We start from the raw sequence: 19,653 nt of genomic DNA, 5'->3' as shown, positions 1-19,653 counted from the left end.
AATTTGTTTTTATAAAAGAACAGCTATTTTCCAGGTTGGTCTATTTCCATCATATTTTCTTGTCCCCAATTAGCAGTGTATGGACAATGCAGGGGTATGTAGCTACATACCAGTTCTATTTTTACAGACAAATCTGGAATTGACAATGAGAAATTAGTAACTGGTAGCTAAATTATCTGCGAAATATCTTTTTATAGATGTCGTAGACAAACTCCTAGTTGTCTCAAAGGGGAAGCAGCCCGGCCTCAGTCCTCAGGTGACTAGGAGAATGATCACTGACATGCTTGACTTGGATGGGATTTTAAAGAAGTAGCTCAAATTACCGTTACAATAATCTTCCCTACTTCAGAAAAATTAACCCGTTTTTGAAGTAAGATTAATCAAAAGCCCCAGAACTTCCCTGTCAGATTGCAGTGATTCACTATAGGTTAGTAACTTCTCGGTACATTCACATACAGTTCACAGACTTGGACAAAGTGTCTCTAAAATGTTTCCCTGTTTGTTTGCAGATTCAAACCCTTGCTCATGTCATGTGCAATGTCTCAAATGCCAATGATTCAAATTAGAGAGAGTCTGATGAGTCTGAATTATTGCAGATATATTGATATTGGTGTATATTAGTGCTGCACAATTTTATCGAAATCACGATATGGACTAGTGCAATATCCAGATCGCAGGGGTAGTGCAATATTTTTTTAAAGGGAAAAATGTGTCCAGCCATTTTGAATTAAGTTTTGTGGTCCCACAGAGATGTGCCAGCCTACGAATCGTATCCAACAGATTGAAGAGAAAATCTTTGTTTGATACAAATCCTCGCAAAAAAATCACACTTCAATCATAAAAAAAAAGATATATATAATTTATTTTTTTTATAATTTATTTTTAATAATTTTTTTATATATTGAAGAATATATTTTGTTCAATTTTGTTGTGTAACAATCACGTATTTTTTTTTTTTCCAATGAGAATAATGATACAAAAATGATCATTCCCTCCAATATTGTGAATCAAATTGCAATATCAGTCAAAATAATCGCAATTAGATATTTATAATATCGTGCAGCCCTATGCTAGACTACGAAGTCTTGGAAAGATTGATCATTGAATTGATTAGTGTTTTGCTGAGCTGTTACCAAATTGGTCATTGCAAGTGTTTCCATAACACCTGATCATTGCAGTCTTGTAAATACTCGTAACACTCCTCTATTCTCTCGCGCTCTCTCTCCTTTTTGTCTCAAGGCCTCTCAGCAGCAGCAGCAGCAGCCCGGAGCAGTTGGTGGTGTATCCATCAGCGGAGCAGCGGCAGTGGGAGGTCCCCAGGTTGGGCTTAATGCCGTAGGGGCGGGTCCCGGCACAGCGCCCCCTACCGCAGACCCCGAGAAACGGAAGCTGATTCAACAGCAACTGGTCCTCTTGCTCCACGCGCACAAGTGCCAGCGGAGGGAGCAGGCCAACGGGGAAGTGCGGCAGTGCAACCTGCCCCACTGCCGCACCATGAAGAACGTGCTCAACCACATGACTCATTGCCAGGCTGGCAAGTCCTGCCAGGGTGAGTCAGTTGAATTATGCTCATTGCTGGTTTTATTGTGTGTAGTCTATATCATGAACACCAGGCAGTGTTTAAAGTTGTCATGTATCTGCAATTATTTTTTTCTGTCTTTTGTTTAGCTTGTTCTAGTATGTTTATATGCCACTTGGTTTACCTTTTTATATCATTATGAGTTATTCTCTTTTTAGCTGGCTGTTCAACTGTATTCTTTCCTTTCTCCTTCTCTCATCTGGATGTAGTTTTATTGCACTGAATGACTCATACAATAACTTTCTTAGTCTCTGGCTTCTGTCCCCTTTGACTCGTCTGACAGTTTTCCCCTTTTCTCTCATCCTTTTCTCGTCTCATTTTTCATCTCCCTCCTTCACTCTGTCACAATTTCTCATTTCACTTGTTCTCCCTCTCTGTCCCTCTTCTCTCTTTTTCCTTCCCTTTCCTTAAACGTATCTCCATTTCTGTCTCTTCTCCCCCAGTGGCACACTGTGCCTCATCCAGACAGATCATCTCTCATTGGAAGAATTGCACACGACATGACTGTCCTGTATGCCTGCCACTGAAAAATGCTGGAGACAAGAGGAATCAGCAGTGTGAGTGTCTGTCTGTGTGTGTGTGTGTGTGTCTCTTTATCATTTGAATTATTTCACATTATCTACCATAAATGATTGAGAATCTTGTTACTACAGTAAACTTCTTGATAGTCAGCTTGAATCCACAAATACTCATCCTCCTGTTACCTCTTTCCCTCTGCTTCTCCCATCAAACCCCCCCCCCCTTTTCATTCTGTTGACAGCTCTTGTTAACAGTGCAGGAGTGGGTTTGGTGAACGCTTTAGGTTCAGGGGTGCCTGGTGGACAGTCCAACACTCCAAACCTAAACCCTCCCAACCAGATTGACCCCAGCTCCATAGAGAGGGCCTACGCTGCACTAGGCCTCACTTACCAGGGCAACCAGATACTACAGCAAGCCAACATGCCAAACCAGGGACTGCAGGGGCAGCCTGGGATGAGGACTCTAAACACCATGGGTTAGTTTGTAATACCATTGTGCATATCACAAATTATTTGGTAACCTACTAGGACTATCACTGATCATGGATGTTCATTCCTGACCTTGCTGAAAGCATGTGTGATTAAATAATTTCAAACTAGAGACCATTTTGCAATAGGATCACACCAGCCGCGACGTCAAGGGCGTAAAGTGTGTGTGTGGGGGGGTGCCCGTTCCTACTTCCTACCCCCTTTCTTTCGACGGCCTTGCTTGGACCACATCCATTTTTAAACTCGGCCTTCATTTAGATGTCAACTACACATCTGTAAAGTTTCGTGACCATATCTTGCACGGTTGTTGGCCAGGGGCGTAAGGGGGGGGGGGGGCTGACTGCATCCTGCACGTTTGCGCCAATATCGCAGTCACACAATATGGCTTCAGACATCTAAACGCCTAACAAAATACTCAAAACCGCCTCTTCTGTAGTTCCCACAACAGTAGATGTCTTCCTCACCACATGCATACAAATACACAAGCAGACTCTCAAAACAAAAACAATACCTATAATGATAACCATACCAGATTCTTCTGAGGTTTCTGCAATTTCATTGCACAAATATTGTTTATTTCCTAATTAAACTCATACCCTTCAAACTATATAACTACTACTCTATAACTCTTTCCAGGTGGAAACTCTATGGGAGTGAATGGTGGAGTTGGGGTACAATCCCCCAACCAGCAGTCCAGCCTACTGCCAAACGCCTTGTTGCATAGCAGCATGAATGCACAGAGGTAGGACTGCTTTTCATTGGTCGGGCTGCTGTCTTATAACTGACTTTAAGAAAGTCAAAATGAGTTCTTTTATTGAATGAAGTCTCACTCCTTCCTTCCCGTCTTGTCTGTCATTTTCCCCAGTTTGATGAATGATAGTGTGGGGAACTTGGGCTCAATGCCCACGGCAACTCCTCCTTCTGCTGCAGGCATGAGGAAGTCCTGGCATGAAGACATCACACAGGACCTCCGCAACCACCTTGTCCACAAGCTGTGAGTCTGCTGTGTCTTGCAAGTGCCCCCAAGAGATCTCACTATGGCCGGGAGATAAAGAAATAAACTAATTTGAATACTGGATTAGATTAAACTTTGTCGTCATTGCACAGAGTACAGGTACTGAGACGACAAGATGCAGTATAGCATCTAAACAGAAGTGCGGAAAGCAGTTATGTGCAGAGTAATGTACATATGTGTGTGTATATATACAGAATAAAATATATAATAGAATGTGGAATAAACGATAAGTGGTATGAATACATACGGTACATACAATATGAGCTCTATTAACAGTATGAAATGTGTGCAGTAGTTACAGCAGGCAGTGCAGGTATAAGTACAAGTATATGTAGTGCAGGTATAATTATAAGAAATGCTAATAGTGACAAATTATTTACAGAATTAACAGCTAGGTAAAGGTATGATATCAGATCGGTCCAATATGTAGTGTAGACAGACAGTGGTATCAGAATTTATTTTCATCACTGGGTGTCATTTGGGTGCCTCTTTCCTTCCTCAAGTTAATTGTATCTGTGTGTCCTTCTTGTTTGTGCATGTGTGAGAGTAGTGTGCAGGCAATCTTCCCCACTCCTGATCCGGCGGCCCTGAAGGATCGGCGGATGGAAAATCTAGTGGCTTACGCTCGAAAAGTAGAGGGAGACATGTACGAGTCGGCCAATAGTAGGGTAAGAAACCAACACAAGCAGAGTGTAAAGTATTGGGGTATGACCATCAGTTTCCAGTTAAGGAATGAGGAAATAAACATTTATTTTATGCACTGTTGCGATGTATCCTGTAACATCCACTCTCCCTCGTGACACATCCCTTCTAGGCGGAGTACTACCATCTGCTGGCAGAGAAGATCTACAAGATCCAAAAGGAACTGGAGGAAAAGAGAAGGACACGACTCCAGAAGCAGGGCATGATGCCTGGCCAACCTGGCATAGCCTCCCCAGGCCTCCCGCAGGTGCCTCCCAGCATGGGACAACCGCCCATGGCCCCTGGTCAACCCCCGAGTAAGTAGACATACTGTTTTTTTACCTCACTCGCACACTTCTATGTGTACGTATACACACATGACATCTGTGGTTTTACTGGTGTTCAGTGATCCTGATCTGAAGACAAGATCTATGATTCCTCTAACTCTTATCACCCTGTCAGATGGTCCTCACGCTGATCCGTCCATGGTCCGACCAGCTGGACCCAATCAGATGGTCAGCCGGATGCAGAACCCACCAGGTACGTGTCTAACTAGTGTAAATGACGTTATTACAAAGGCAGCCAGGCTTACAGAAATGTATTTTAAATAAGTGGCCCAGATCCAAGGTTAATACAAATGAGAATTATTAATAGTGTATCCGACTGCCTATGCGTTGCAGAAGAGTAGGCTTATAAGCAATCGTAGTTAATAAATAAGAGTAAATATTTATTTCTCACTTATAGTGGTATCTTGCCATGCAGATAGTTTTGCTTTAATTTGTTAATTTGAGATATCTGCAGATTTCTGCTGCCACACCAATACAACAGAGGCGAATGGAACTTTTTGTGGGCTTTCACAGCTTTGAAAAGGGTAGAGGTAAATGACAAGTGTTTGATAAAACTCAGTCACAATATTTAGGGTAAAAGTAAATCTCACCAGGTGAAATCCTGTCTGACTGGCTTTTTTTTTTGTCTAACGTTACTGTATGCAGTTGCATTTTACAAAGTCACCTAACTTTACTTAAAGCAAACATTTTCATTCTGCTGTGTCAAATTCAAAATGCTACCAAACTTTACTCCTTAGACGCTATAGTGTCATGATTATCTGTTCAGCAGGCTTGCTGGTTTTCTCCATTTTGAGTTAGCAAAGAGTATAATAGCCTTGTAAGTTTACTGATAAAGAAACGGCACATGCTATGGGTCAGAATGACCCCTCACGGGAGTACAAAGTACATCCTGTTGTGCTTATACACTGAATTCCTTTAGATCATTACCAATCGAATATTGCATTGTTTCCCCCACATTCAAACAGTAGTTTGACTCGGGGACTTTCGAATAAAAGGTGACCGCCCTAGCATGAACACACTAGGGGTGTTTGTGTTCTCCTTACCTCTGATTTTGACATGCCTCATTTCTGTCCTCCTTCACTTCTAGGAATGAACCAGTTTGGTCAGATGGGGATGCCGTCGATGGGTCAGAGGTCTCCTCTTCCTCTTAATGCGCCAATGAACCAGGTTGGCATCACTGTCACCATCTCTAACACAGATTTATTTGGGGTTATATGAATTTAATGCTTAGAAATCGCAGATAAATGATTTTCCAAAATTGATACTCAGCCCTCCTAAAGGTTAGGATAATGTTGTTTTTCTAACCTAAGCACTGTGTATCTCAGCTGTGATTGGTGTAGAGGAGGGTACACGAAAGGCAAAGAAATAAACACCAGAACTACAGTTAAATTCAAGTTTACATTAAGAAAATCATCTAAAGGCCACACAACAGTAAATTTGATACTTTTTTGACATCTTTATATGACTGTTGGCTGAAATGATGCCTTATTCAACATTTCACACACCCCTCTCGTTTTCAGATGGGTATGGGAGCAACGAGGATGGGTCAGCCCAATGCTACACAGTTACAGAACCAGTACCTCCCTCCAGGCCAGTTTCCCGGGTCCAGTCCTGGACTTGGTTCTGGTCCTGTTGGCATGAACCAGCCAGGAGCACAGACTGCTGTGCCACAGGTAAGGGTTATGTGACGGAGTGTCAGTAGCTTGTAACATAAAGATGAGTTTGATTGCAAAGGAGAACCATTTTTTGCAAAAGTAGACAAAGACAAAAAAAAATTCAAACACATCTTTAGTTGGCGGTTGGAAACCTGCTGAATGAATGCAAATGAGGACAAATATAGGCATCAACTCTCAGAGCAGCTTTGTGGAAATTGATGGATAGTGACGAATACTGTGTAATTAACTAAACTGTCTTCTGGCACATAATTCATGACCGCTGTGAGAGATGGATTGCATTTCTTTATTGGCTCAATCTGGAAATTTTAAGACTAATTATTTATGTTTTTGGCAGTCTTCCCAATTTTAAACTAATTCACTTTATAGGTTTCAAAGAGACTGATTGGAAATAAAGTTGTTGAGACTCAAGAGTTCTAGAGTTGTGTACCTGGTAAAACCCTTTGCTATAATGAGTCAGATCCATGTTGTTGTTCATTGTTTCTCTTATAATCTGAAGATCCATCCAAAGTTTCTGTAAGAAAGATTTCTAACCTCTGTGTACTCTCATCTGTAGCAGAACCAGATGTCAACGCCACCTTCCCTCCCAGTCAGCAGCCCTGCAGCACAGTCTGCCTCTTCTGCTCCAGGCTCAGCAGCCCCTGTAGGCTCCATGGGATCTGGTAGTGCCAGTAGAGCTGGGCCTCTTCCCAACATGCCTCCATCCTCCACCCCCAACCAGCCTAACTCATACCCTCACTGCCCACCCATCCGAACAAACTCCCCCTCACCGGCACGCAGCTTAACGCCTCAACCGCATCAAACACCGCCCACGTTACCTCGTTCTCAGACCCCACAGCCACAGACTCCCGGCACACCCCAGCTGCCCTCTCCACAGCACCCCCAGCAACATCAGCAGCAGCTACAGCAACAACAGCAACAACAACAGCAGCAGCAACAACAACAGCAGCAGCAGCTACAGCAGCAGCAACAGCAGCAACAACAGCAGCAGCAGCAGCAGCAACAACAGCAGCTACAGCAGCAGCAACAACAACAACAACAACAACAACAGCAGCAGCAACAGCAACATCAGCAGCAGCAACAACAGCAGCAACAACTACAACAACAGCAGCAACAACTACAACAACAGCAGCAACAGCATCAACAACAACAACACGCTTCGCAGCAGCCATCGGGGCAGGCGGTGAACTCTGAGAAGGCCAATCAGATTCCACAGCAGACTCCTGGGGGTGTGGCTTCCTCAGGCCCCCAAGCAGGTCAAGCTTCTTCGGTGCCTACCCAGAATGCTCAAGTGCCATTGCAGCAGCCGCAGACCCCAGTGAGTAGATTACCCTGCTTTCACTACTTTGCCCACTCGTCTTTGTTTTCCCAACACAGACGAGTAGCTTGGGGTCCTTGATCCCTGTTATACTTACATGCATGCATGTCTAGTTGTTCTCTAACTTACTCTTAAGCCTGTTTCATGGTTCTGCGGAGGCTCCACGCAGAGCTTTCGACGTAGCCTACGTAAGTGGCCTGATGTTTATACTTGTGCGCTGGTATGTGCGTCGAGCCGCCGTGAGTGTGTGATAGAGCGAGGGAGATGCGAGAGCGTGACGGTGATTAGCTTTGGAGCGAGTAGCGACTCTAGAGTCATAGTGAGAGAAACAAAGTGTTTCCCCTATTCTTCCCTGTGGGGGGGGGGTAATGCAGCCACAGCTGAGCGACGTGTAGTTACATTTTTCGAGAGGTGCACGTCAGGCTACGGCGTAGGGTCGATTCGACGCAGAACCATAGCACAGGCTTTACTTGCAGGGATTAAGAAACATGCATTCAAACTAAGACGATTTTTAAAAAAAGGCAAGGAAGTTTAGGTTTTACAAATGAATGGATGGGCTTTAAACTACTTCACTTTCTTTTGAGAATACACTTTTTTTCCTTTCACAAAACAGTGGTTTCAAATGTGTACTTTTTTACATTCTAACTTGCCATTTCTAAACCTCACTATCTGTCTTTTTGCCACAGCTATCCATAAAGCCTTCTCTGACAGGTGATGGTCAGGTGTCCTCTCCCGGCTCGGTCAGCAGCAGTGCAGATCCCAACTCCCAGCTAACCCAGGTGGACGGCCCTGCTCCCAGCCAGGAAGATGTCAAAATGGAGGTGAAGAAGCAGGAGGAGGAGGAGGACGAAGGGGCTGACACCGAAGGAGAGGGCAAGGGGAAGATGGGCAAGGGTCAGCATGACGTGAAGACAGAGGAGAAACCAGAGGTAAGATCGTCCACGTCGACTTACTGACACTCTTATGTGGAAAATCCTGTAAAAGTCTTGAAATGTCTAGATTCAGGCCTTGTGGGTTTTGATTCAAGGTCTTAAATGCAGATTTATAAGAATCAGATTGATAAGGAAATCCTTTGGACACTTGAATCTTCCTCTCAGGTAAAGAAAGAGAAGACGTCAGGAGATGGGTGTAAAGGCGAGCCCATGGATACATCTTCGTTCTCAGCGTCATCGTCGGTAGCAACAGGTGAAGACAAGAAGCCAGAGGTGAAGAAAGAGCCCAAAGAGGAAGAGGAGGGGTCAGGGTCGACAGCCAACAGCAGCTCTCCAGCCAGCGCTCAGAGCAAGAAGAAAAGTAAGTTTGGAACTTCACTCTGTCGTTAATTTTACAGCTACCATTGCCTGCACATTAGTCTCGCATTGCCAGACATATCTTCACAGCGCTGCGGAGTAAGGTCTGGCTCCTCCACACATACATTGCAGGATGGATTTTCTGTGAATGCCAATAAAGGCACCTTTTTCAACTTTTAAATCTTTTTTGTTTTCTTGTTTTTCCTCCCTCCATCTTTCCCAGTCTTTAAGCCGGAGGAGCTGCGTCAGGCTCTAATGCCCACCCTGGAAGCTTTGTACCGGCAGGACCCTGAGTCCCTTCCTTTCCGTCAGCCGGTGGACCCCCAGTTACTGGGAATACCCGTACGTATTCGAACTAGTAACAAAACTAACCTGGTAAGGGACTGCACTGGCTGCCATTTTGCTTCAACTCCTCTGAAAACGTAGCTTTTTTTTTTTTGTTTGTTTTCCTTTTTCATCTTCAATATTTTTTTCTCCTTTATCGTAGTTGTCATATTTTCTGAATTTGTTTTAGATCTGCTTCCAGTTTCTTTAATCTTTTAGTTGATTTTTCTCCCATAGCATGTCTGAAGTTAAGAAAATGAGATTTAAGTGTGTGTGTGTGTGTGTGTGTTATGTGCGTGTGTGTGTGTGTATTCTCTTTTTTTAAACTTCTTGTCATTTGTAAATCTAAGCAATGACTCTTATGAACATTTGCCTTTACTTTGATGGAACTGTAGTGAAGGGCAAAAAGTAAACGATACATGTAAATCAGATATCAAATATTTAAAGTTATTACAAATTATCATTGAAATTTAGGTTTTTGTGCTGACAGCTGTTGATGTAATTTACAATATTACATGGCCCAAGCATCCATCAGAGTATTTTGCTTAATTAATGAATAGCTGTTTGTCTTTCATAGCACTCCAAACACAATAATGGAGACATGTCATCACTATGTATTTTAATGAGCAAAGTCCCAAGGCAGGACATAATTTGCTTCAAGCTCCAACAACAGTTCATGAGCCAATTGCTTTCATTTATCATTTTAATTTGTTTGACTTTTGACATCAAGTTTTAGGTTTTAATTTGAATCATGATTTTTGTAGTTTTCATCCCAGTGTTCCATCGCTAGCTTTCTAGTTCAGTTCCTCACCAGTAGTAGTGTGTCGGTGTTCAGGTTGGCAGTGTGTAGAGGTGGGACAATACCTTTTAACCTCATTGCATCGAAATTAAGGGAAAAGAGTACTTGATTCAGTATAAGACTCAGTATGTACTTACATACAGGTACAAATTGTTGTTTTGAAAACCGAATGACAGTGTCCGTCCTCCCACTGCCTCATGCAATATAAAGTTTATTAAATGCCATGATGAGCGAGCACCAGGCTATTGGCTCACCTCTCTACAGGAGCCTCCACAAGTGATGCAACTTTTCCACTGTTGTGTATTATATAACACCATTTTCAGATAAACATTCAACGACTTGTTGAAAATGTAAGTTACTCACAAACGGTAGGATTTCTCAACACTGCAGTGTCGTGATATACATTTGGCTGTAGGTTGACATTGTAATATGCATCACTTGTTTGTTCATGTGAGTGGTTCCATTCAGAGACGAGGGTCTGTTTCCTAACTGTTGTTGCCATGGTGACACTGAGATGGACCCTGCTCTCGCACGTCCTCAAATTTGTTTTATTTTTTTTGGTTGAATCTCCAAAGCCGTTCTTTTTCTCGCCCTCTTCTCCGCTTCTTTCTCAAATAGTGTTTTAAGCTAAGATACACATTTATTGAGCCCCAGCAGGGAAATGATGTTGTTGCAGCAGGACAACAGAAACATAGATATCTACAGATAAGTAGAGAAAGTAATGGATATAAATAATAAAAAGGAACTATACTAAAATAAAAAAGAATAATAAAAAAGAAGGAAACTTTAAAGAGCTTTTGGAGACAGATGATATGATAAAATGAGTGATGCTGTATGTCGTATAACACAGCAGTACAACATAGAATATCAATAACTCATATAGTATAAAACGTGGGGAATACAGTATACTTGTGGGGTCTGCACAGCCTTGTGGGGCCCAAAATGCTGGACCCCACAAGGTTAAAGGGCTGTTTGAGTTAAGGTTAAGAGGGTTAAGACTTGGTTTTACGGTTAGAATTAAGTTATGGTAAGGGTTAAGGCATTTAGTTGTGATGGTTAGGGTAAGGGGCTAGGGAATGCATTATCTCAATGACGGGTCCCCACAAAGATAGTGAAACAAACGTGTGTGTGTGTGGCCTGATAGAAGCTGGTACAAAGGAGGACCTGAAGCTCTCAGTTTTGAACTTAGGTGTGATGATCCGCGATGATATATTAGTATATAGTAAATGAAATTAGTATTAGTTTAAGAAGAAGCGGAGGGCAGATGAGGGTAAAAGAAAAACAACTTGGAGACTCATCCGTCCGTCTGACATTTGCCTCCTCCAGCACTGTTGGCTTTAACTCTGCCATCATATTGCCACTCAAGCTGCTGGCGTTGTTAATGCCAACCACTTTGTTGCCAAAAACAGTAAATCTCTATCTGCCTGTTGCTGTTGCCACTGCTCTGTTCTTCTTGGTTTTGCACCCTAATTGCTTTCTGGGCCTGAAAAGCTTTGTTTGCTTTCAGACTTCAGCAGAGAACCATTCCCTTCAGCTTTTGGACAGTGTTTTTAGCACTGTGTGACACGATTAGCTACTTTCTAAGACAAATTGATATATAACGATTTTCATAAGGCTTTGCTTCAGTTGCAATAGGATATGTAAAATGCAATGTCATCTGTAGCTATTTATTTTTAAAATTTTGAGCGGCAGAGGATCGGACAGACTTGTGGCGGTCGCCTGGTCCCTGCTCGCAGTACAGATATGGACTTGACTTTGAATGTAGGGTGCAAAGCAGAGAGCTGTAGGGCAGAAGTTGTCATGTCTCTCTGTTTGCACACGAACCTTCTTCTCTGCAGCGCTCAACAACATTGTCCCCCTGCACCCTCTTCTCTCCCTACTCTGGTCCTGCCTGGTCGACTTCGACACCTTCATCACACCTCCACCTGATGACCCCAACACTGACGATGGTCATACTCTTCTTCCCCATCTCTCTCACCCTGGTCCCTCGGACTACCAAACCTTCCCACTATCTCACCCTTCTCAACTTTACCTCGACATGCGACTCGATTCCGGATGGCGCCCCTCCCTAATCAGGACTACTTTGACATCGTGAAGAACCCCATGGATCTGTCGACCATCAAGCGGAAACTGGACACGGGACAGTACCAAGAGCCTTGGCAGTACGTCGAGGATATCTGGCTGATGTTCAACAATGCCTGGCTGTACAACCGCAAGACGTCCCGCGTCTACAAGTACTGCTCCAAGCTGGCTGAGGTGTTTGAGTCTGAGATCGATCCCGTCATGCAGGGCCTGGGATACTGTTGTGGGAGGAAGGTGAGAGTGTGTGTTTTTGTTTTTATAAACGCATGTGGTCCCAGAAGAGGAATGGTTTCTTTAGTGAAGACATTTTGCTTTGATTTTTTTTCTTTTACTAATTTGTGGTCAGGATTGGGTTTTAAAGAAATAGTTTTGTAGTGACATTTGGGGAAATATGCATGTTCGCTTGCTTTCTGGATGAGAGAGAGAGATCTGGACAAAAACTAAAATGTAAAAACATGTTAGGGGAGTTATGTGCCTGACTTTGAGTCTGGGGTGGTGGCTCCTGGTCAAGAAATGAATAAGACAAACAAGACAAACGAACCATGTTAATTAGTGAGCTTTAGCAGTGCAGGTTGTTGGATTTTGTAACTTTTGGACAGAGCCAGACTAGCTGCTTCTCTTTGCTTCCAGTGTTTATGCTAAGCTAACCAAGCTGCTGGCTGTAGTCTAATATGTAACGGACACTTGGAGAGTGGTATTGATCTTCTCATCTACCGTCACTCTCCGCTAGAAAGTAAAGAGTAGTTCCCAAAATATCTAACTATTATAAGAGCTTAGATTAGGGTAAGGTTTAGGTTATGCGTGACCACATAAATGAGTCACAGAAGTCATACTAACATGCAAGTGTGTTTTGAGCTATGAGTTTGTCATTGTTGTGGATCAAAGTACTGTATGTTTGTGTGAGGAGTGTATTTATGCGTTTTATGCATATGATGCGTTTTCCTCAGATAACAGGTCTGCAAACAACTTTTTTTGTCTCTTTATTGTTGCAGTATGAGTTTTCCCCCCAAACTCTATGCTGCTATGGAAAACAATTATGCACCATCCAACGTGACGCTGCTTATTTTAGCTACCAGAACAGGTAAGGGCTTTCGATACATTGGAACACACGCAGATAGCCTTCAGAAAGTATTGTCGACATTTAGACATTTGCTGTGAAAATGCAGCCAAGGAGATCAGCTTACAGTATGTGTCTTGTTGTATTTTGCACATTGATTATATTTTCTACATGCAATCAGTGCAATCACAGATGAGTTTTAATTTGGCTTCCAATGGTTACAATGGCAACATTTTCCATCTTCATAGTTCGTTTTAATTTTCATTATGTGGTCATTCATAAAGTGGGCTCCTGTCTTCTTCAGTAGTTATTCTTTATTTGTTGCGCCATTGTTTCCCACTGAGTAAATTTACGTGCACAACACATGACGGCTTGCGTTTTCTGATAAACTTGCATAAATAAATAAATAGAGGGCGGGGGGATCCATTCTCACCACCAGAAGAAAGGTTCCCACTTTTTGAATGAACTAAAAGGATGATGGGTCTCTTGTTGCTTTGCCATTTATTTTTTTTCCTCATCCACCCTATCATGTTCAGAGACTCGTATCCTCACCCCCCCTCCTCCTTCACAGCTCCTAGTGGTCTCTCATGTTGCTGTAATGTTGTTGTTGTTTACCACTGGACGTCTGACGCTAATCTTTGCTTTGCCTTGGCTCTCTGTCCTCTGTTGATTGTTGTTCACATCCTGTCCGTCCCTCCCTCCTCCATGTCCCCCCCCCCCCCTCTCTGTCCCCTCCATTGTCCTCGTCTGACCTGTAACGATTTATTTCACGCTTTTTTAATATTCATTTTGACCTCCCTTCCCCATCTCCGTCCCCCCCCCTTCCCTTCTCTCCCTCCTTTTTTAACGCTTGTGATGTCTGCATTGGCCTGTTTTGGTGTGACCAATCATCCACTCCAAAATTTATGCGCAAAATCAAAACACCCGCCCACACAAAAACCCTGCATCACGATTGGCTGCTTCCTCCTGGCGACGACCTACCTTGCCCTCTACCTCCTCCTGTGTGTGCGCCCCCTGGCCTGTCCTGCCCTGCCCTGATTGGCGGCTGCTTCTTCGTGCCCTCTCTGTGATTGGCTGTGCTGATGACGAATGGTGTAGTTCACCAAAATATGGGCTTCTTGCTGACAGGTACCACTTCTGTGAGAAGTGTTTCAACGAAATCCAGGGCGAGAGTATTTCCTTGGGGGACGACCCCTTGCAGCCTCAGACGTGAGTACCATCAAAATCCTGCCTTCCTCTCGCACACAGCAGACAACAGCTCTCCCACCCCCCATCAAAACTGAGAGGTTCTCAAGTAATGCATGTCCAGACGAGCAGTTATGCAATTCTGGTATTAGAAGCATCAAAGATTGAGTGCCAGCTGTTATAAGCTCTACATTCTTTGAATATCTAACCCCCAAACTCTTGTTAAAAAAGACCACACAAGCATTAATTTAGGGTTAAGATAAGATGAACCTATATTGATCCAGCATACAAGGACAGCAATAGTACAGAGAGAAAGTGAAAAAGAGAGAGAAAGAAAGAAGGGTTATATAAAAAAAAACCTAAACTAAAATAATAATAAAAATACAACATTTACAAGAGCATATGGAGACAAAAATAATAAAGTGACAATGGTTAGGGTGTAACCTTTTTTATTTCCCCTAAAGTACTTTTAGGGTAAGAAAAATGGTCTTATTATATACTTATTATACTTCTCATAGTATTGTTTGACTGACAGTGTCACATATATATTCGGTAGCAGCTTATTCCAGTCAGTCATTGAAGCTATATGGTGTTTACACTGAGTGAAATATTCAAACCCGAGGCTTGTTTTTTATGGCTGCACCACTTCATAAAATTGAAATAATAAACTGAAGACATCTTGTGCATAATTTCTCCCAACGCGTTACATATTTTGTATGTTTGGGAACTTTTGGGATCTTTTCTAGAATTCTGAAGTAAAGTTCTGTTGAGCTGAACTATTTTGATAATGGGTTAAGTCATTTCTTTCTTTTTTTTTAAGTAAAAATGCCAAACATTCCCTCGTTCCAGCTTCTCCTGTATGAAGATTTGCTGCTTTTCTCTGTGTTATATCCATGTAAATTAAATGTCTTTGTACTGTTTGTTGGACAAAATAAGACATTTGATGACATCACCTAGTGCTCTGTGAAAGTGGACATTTTTCACTGTTTTGTAACCTTTTTATAGTCCAAACAGATTGATCGATAATGATAATAACCAATGGCTCAGCTATAGTTTTGACTGGAGATTGCCATTTGGTTGAAATGTTTAAGATAAATCTAAAACAATACATAAGAAAAAAGAAAACTTTAATACATAAAGTCCTCTTTTCTTATTGGGTGATTTCATCTTTGTCATATAGTTTAATTCTTTCAGTATTTCACATCACCATCATATAGTAGCCATGTTATATTTAAAACTCTTACCTCTGACAAGAGTTCATTTCTCTTATCTTAGGCATGGGATAAATAATCAGAACGTAGTGCTGAAATATTTAGCTTGTGGGCACATTATGTATTTCGATACACATGTTTATGGATTGAAGATATTGGATTCTGCACGCAGCCTGGAGTCATAAAGCTACAGTAAATTTTATAAAACAAACTGAGTATATCCTGACAGTACTACATATGTGATAATCTGAACAAATCACATTCCTCTGCCTTCTCCTGGCGCTCCTAGTGGCATAAGGAACAATCAATCGGAGCAGAGGAGTCTCTAACACAGTATCAATGACTGCTCCTGAACTGCTGTTAAACTGTAAAACTAAGCAGCGCTGATCAAATATGAATCAGGATTATGTTAGTGCATAGCCTATTTCAAGCTTTAAATGTTTTCAGAAACCTATGTTAGTGTACTCTTTACCTGTAATATGAGAATATTTTTAACCAGTGCGGTGATTTTAGCTTAACTCTTCAACATTTGATCAGTGCTGCGTAGTTTGACAGTTTGCAGCAGTTCATAATTCATTGATACTGCGTTAGACTATTCGGCTCTGATTGGTTGCTAATCTTCGGGCGCGATGGAATCTTGCAAATGCCATTAGGAGCACTAGGAGGTGGCAGAGGAACGTGATATTTTATTAATTTTTTTGGCAGATCTTTTTCGTGTGCTATAGTCAGGATATAGTGACAGTTTCAGCAAATATGATTTAAAAAAAACTACTGCAGCTTTAAGAGGATTACCTTGTGTCTGTTGCAGTGGTTTGTTTTCTGATTTTTTATTTTTTTTATTTTTTTTTATTTCTCCCCCCCGCCCCCCCCACAGGTCCATCAACAAAGAGCAGTTCCAACGGAAGAAGAACGACACACTCGACCCTGAGTTGTATGTCCGCTTTTTATTTCTCTTTATAATTATTTCGCACCATCTCTGTGATGCTGGAAGATCAATGATTTTATGTTTTTAGTTAAAATTGCATCTTGCTTTTAGATAAAAAAATAAATAAAAATATTTGAGCCATTTGAATTAGGTTATATTATATATCAATAATGTGAGTTGTTATTATATTGGCTGTCTTTTGTCTCCTCTCCCTTCTCAGACTTGTGGAATGTAACGACTGCGGTCGTAAAATGCACCAGATCTGTGTCCTGCATCATGATACCATATGGCCGTCGGGGTGAGCCAGCTATCGTACACACATTCTGTACATTCTGTTACATGGCTATGGCTGGGTCTGGGGGGGGAAGTGGCCTTTTGTATTCATTGAAAAGCTTTAAAATAATCCAAAACATCAATAAATGTGATGGAAAACACTTCAGTCCTAACACACACACGAATACACATTTTCATGTAGATGTGCTGTGTTAAGATAATTTTTAAGAACGCTCACAAAGTTTCAACATATTGAGGTGCAGTTCAGACAAAGTGTTGAAACTGAGAATATGTATGAGACTTGACTTGATCCGGACAGAACATGTCAACAGATGTTCATGCAAACAAAGTTCTGCAGCTCAAGTGTAGAGTGAGTCCCTCATTCCTAAAGTTTGATCTCCCTTCATGTGTGGTCTGTTTGTAATTAAAAGATGTAAGTAATTACAGAGTCATTAAAGCTGTTTAAAGAAAGGCAGACTGACATGAAAGAATGAAGTCTTCTCTTGATTAAAGCCACTTAATCATTCTCATTGGTGTTGATTGTGACAGGGCTGAATGTAACCTGCAAATGTAACCATTCACTATTTACTTTCTCCCCAACCACAGCTTTGTATGTGACAACTGCCTCAAAAAGGCCAATAAGACACGGAAAGAGAACAAATATGCATCCAAAAGTAAGTGGATTTATGCTGAGCTACAGGCTTATTTCATGTCTTGTTTTGCGGCCCTGCCTGCCTCCTTTCCTTCGTTTAGACTGTGATTGTGTTTTTGCTTTAATATCAACATTTAAAACAAACTCTTTACTTTCTATTGGATATTTACAAATCATTCCACTCCCTAATATTTTTTAAGGGTTTTTGGGGATCAAAATCAGTCATCAGGATTTGTGCTTTTGACGGAGACCAATGTATGAGATATTAAATGGAATACTTCAACATTTTGGGAAATACACTTATTAGATGTCTTGCCAAGAGTTGGGTGAGAAGATTGATACCACTCGCATGTCTCGACGTCACCGTGAGTTTGCAAGGCAACCGGCAGAGACTCCAAATATGTCCAGGCACATTAACTTCGTAAAACCACAACGTGGTTTTTACGCTTCAGTTTTTGTACAGATTAAACAAACAAGATACAACAATACATTATTAGTGATCTTTAATGGTGCTGGTAGTTTTGACAACAGAAATGTTGATCTATTCCTTTTAAACTTTAGCTGCTGCACTTGTGTGGAGTTCTGTTTACAGGCTGAGGAGGAAAATGACCTGTTAATTGTGTGTAGTCAGATACGAGATCTGGCCCTCCGCTGTTAAAAAAAACTTCTATAAAAGTCCAGGCAGAGGGTGATAAAATGGCTATAGTTACAAGTGAAGTTAGCATAGACACATACAGTACATATCACTCACATCGCTCTTCTCTTTTCCCACCCTTCTCTGTATTCCACCTCTCTTCTTTTATCCTTCATACTGTCTTTTGCAGGACTTCCTCAGACCAAGTTGGGGTGCTATTTGGAGACACGAGTGAATGATTACATCAAGCGGCACAATCTCCCTGAAGCTGGCGATGTCACCGTCCGTGTGGTGCATGTCTCAGACAAGGTGGTCGAGGTCAAGCCGGGCATGAAGTCCAGGTAGGAGGGAGGGAGGAACATATTTAACATATTTAGGATGACGGCTTTTAGTTCCCACCAATACATTTTTTTACTAAATACAGTAAAGTCATTGTGTTGTCTAGGTAATTTTGAAAAAGTAAAATGTATAGTATTAGTGCCCATTCATAATCCATTTTGGAAAATTCACTAGTGTTTTTCACAAAATGCCAACCGTTATACTACATCTCACGCTTAATTGCTAAATCCATTCTGTGCTGTGGTTGTGTGCCAATTCCTTGCTGGAATGTGTACTGCACATTGACGTTGATTTTGCATTGAAAGCATGGCACTGCTAAGAGTTGTGGTCCATATTTGCACACCTCCCCATGTTGTGATGTATTTTCGTCAGACAGTTCAGAAGGTGAAACATTATGGTAAAGACACAGCAGGAAAGAGTTGCTGATGGCATTTCTTGGATTCCATAGCCGTTTTTCTCACCCTGGCTGTTTTTTCCCTCCAGGTTTGTCGACAGTGGAGAGATGTCGGAGTCATTCCCCTACAGGATGAAAGCCCTGTTTGCATTTGAGGACATTGATGGAGCGGATGTGTGTTTTTTTGGCATGCATGTTCAAGAGTACGGCTCAGACTGCCCGCCTCCCAATCAGAGACGAGTGTACATCTCTTACCTGGACAGCGTGCACTTCTTCCAACCTCGAGTCATCAGAACTGGTGTCTACCACGAGATCCTGATAGGCTACCTGGAGTATGTCAGGAGGCAGGGGTAAGAGAAAAGTTTCGTCTCAAACTAGAGATGGCCCGATAGCATTTTTTGCTTCCCGATTCTGATAGCTGAACTTGCGTATCGGCCGATACCGAGTACCGATCCGATATCAGTGTGTCATATATTTTATTATGTTTTAACATCTACATACTATTACCCCTGTATGGATGTGATATGATTTCTATCTTTGTTGTCAGTCTGGCTCAGGTTAAACTCTTTGTGAAACATGAACAATGAACGCCACAGAACTTTCTTTTATCATCCAGTTTGACAGTCCGTTACGGAAAAAGAACATAAATAAACTACTTTAACGTAAATTTTCTTCAGGGTATCGGATCGGTGCATAAACTCCAATACTTCCTGATACCGATACCAGCGTTTTAGACAGTGTTGCTGATACTGATACCAGTATCGGTATCGGAACATCTCTATCTCAAACATAATGCCTGCAAGAGACCCAACTGAGCAGCAGAAATCAGTTCTGAGATTTCTCTAAATAAAAACTTAAGCATTATAGCT

At 41.9% G+C, this 19,653-nt stretch overlaps 1 protein-coding gene across 7 annotated transcripts in view; it reads left to right on the top strand.

The window, feature by feature from the left end:
* ep300b (EP300 lysine acetyltransferase b) overlaps positions 1-19,653 on the top strand; it is a 34,693-nt gene that overhangs the window by 7,065 nt on the left and 7,975 nt on the right. Inside the window, exons 4-25 of one of the 7 annotated variants that reach the window (XM_078268878.1) lie at positions 1,240-1,549; positions 2,023-2,136; positions 2,340-2,573; positions 3,223-3,328; positions 3,452-3,580; positions 4,152-4,269; positions 4,416-4,599; positions 4,745-4,822; positions 5,717-5,796; positions 6,150-6,302; positions 6,862-7,620; positions 8,307-8,549; positions 8,718-8,913; positions 9,133-9,251; positions 12,109-12,348; positions 13,107-13,195; positions 14,300-14,380; positions 16,442-16,498; positions 16,713-16,790; positions 17,372-17,439; positions 18,242-18,392; positions 18,874-19,134. In XM_078268878.1, coding sequence (XP_078125004.1) covers positions 1,240-1,549; positions 2,023-2,136; positions 2,340-2,573; positions 3,223-3,328; positions 3,452-3,580; positions 4,152-4,269; positions 4,416-4,599; positions 4,745-4,822; positions 5,717-5,796; positions 6,150-6,302; positions 6,862-7,620; positions 8,307-8,549; positions 8,718-8,913; positions 9,133-9,251; positions 12,109-12,348; positions 13,107-13,195; positions 14,300-14,380; positions 16,442-16,498; positions 16,713-16,790; positions 17,372-17,439; positions 18,242-18,392; positions 18,874-19,134 — 3,848 coding nt within the window. Of the gene's footprint in view, positions 1-1,239; positions 1,550-2,022; positions 2,137-2,339; positions 2,574-3,222; positions 3,329-3,451; positions 3,581-4,151; positions 4,270-4,415; positions 4,600-4,744; positions 4,823-5,716; positions 5,797-6,149; positions 6,303-6,858; positions 7,621-8,306; positions 8,550-8,717; positions 8,914-9,132; positions 9,285-12,108; positions 12,349-13,106; positions 13,196-14,269; positions 14,381-16,441; positions 16,499-16,712; positions 16,791-17,371; positions 17,440-18,241; positions 18,393-18,873; positions 19,135-19,653 lie in introns of all 7 variants that reach the window. The other 6 variants (XM_078268877.1, XM_078268873.1, XM_078268875.1 and 3 more) reach the window with 6 other exon arrangements.

Source organism: Sander vitreus, chromosome 15 (assembly GCF_031162955.1).
Source record: "Sander vitreus isolate 19-12246 chromosome 15, sanVit1, whole genome shotgun sequence".
Classification (NCBI taxonomy): Eukaryota; Metazoa; Chordata; class Actinopteri; order Perciformes; family Percidae; genus Sander; species Sander vitreus.
This window is presented reverse-complemented; position numbering and strand designations above follow the sequence as displayed.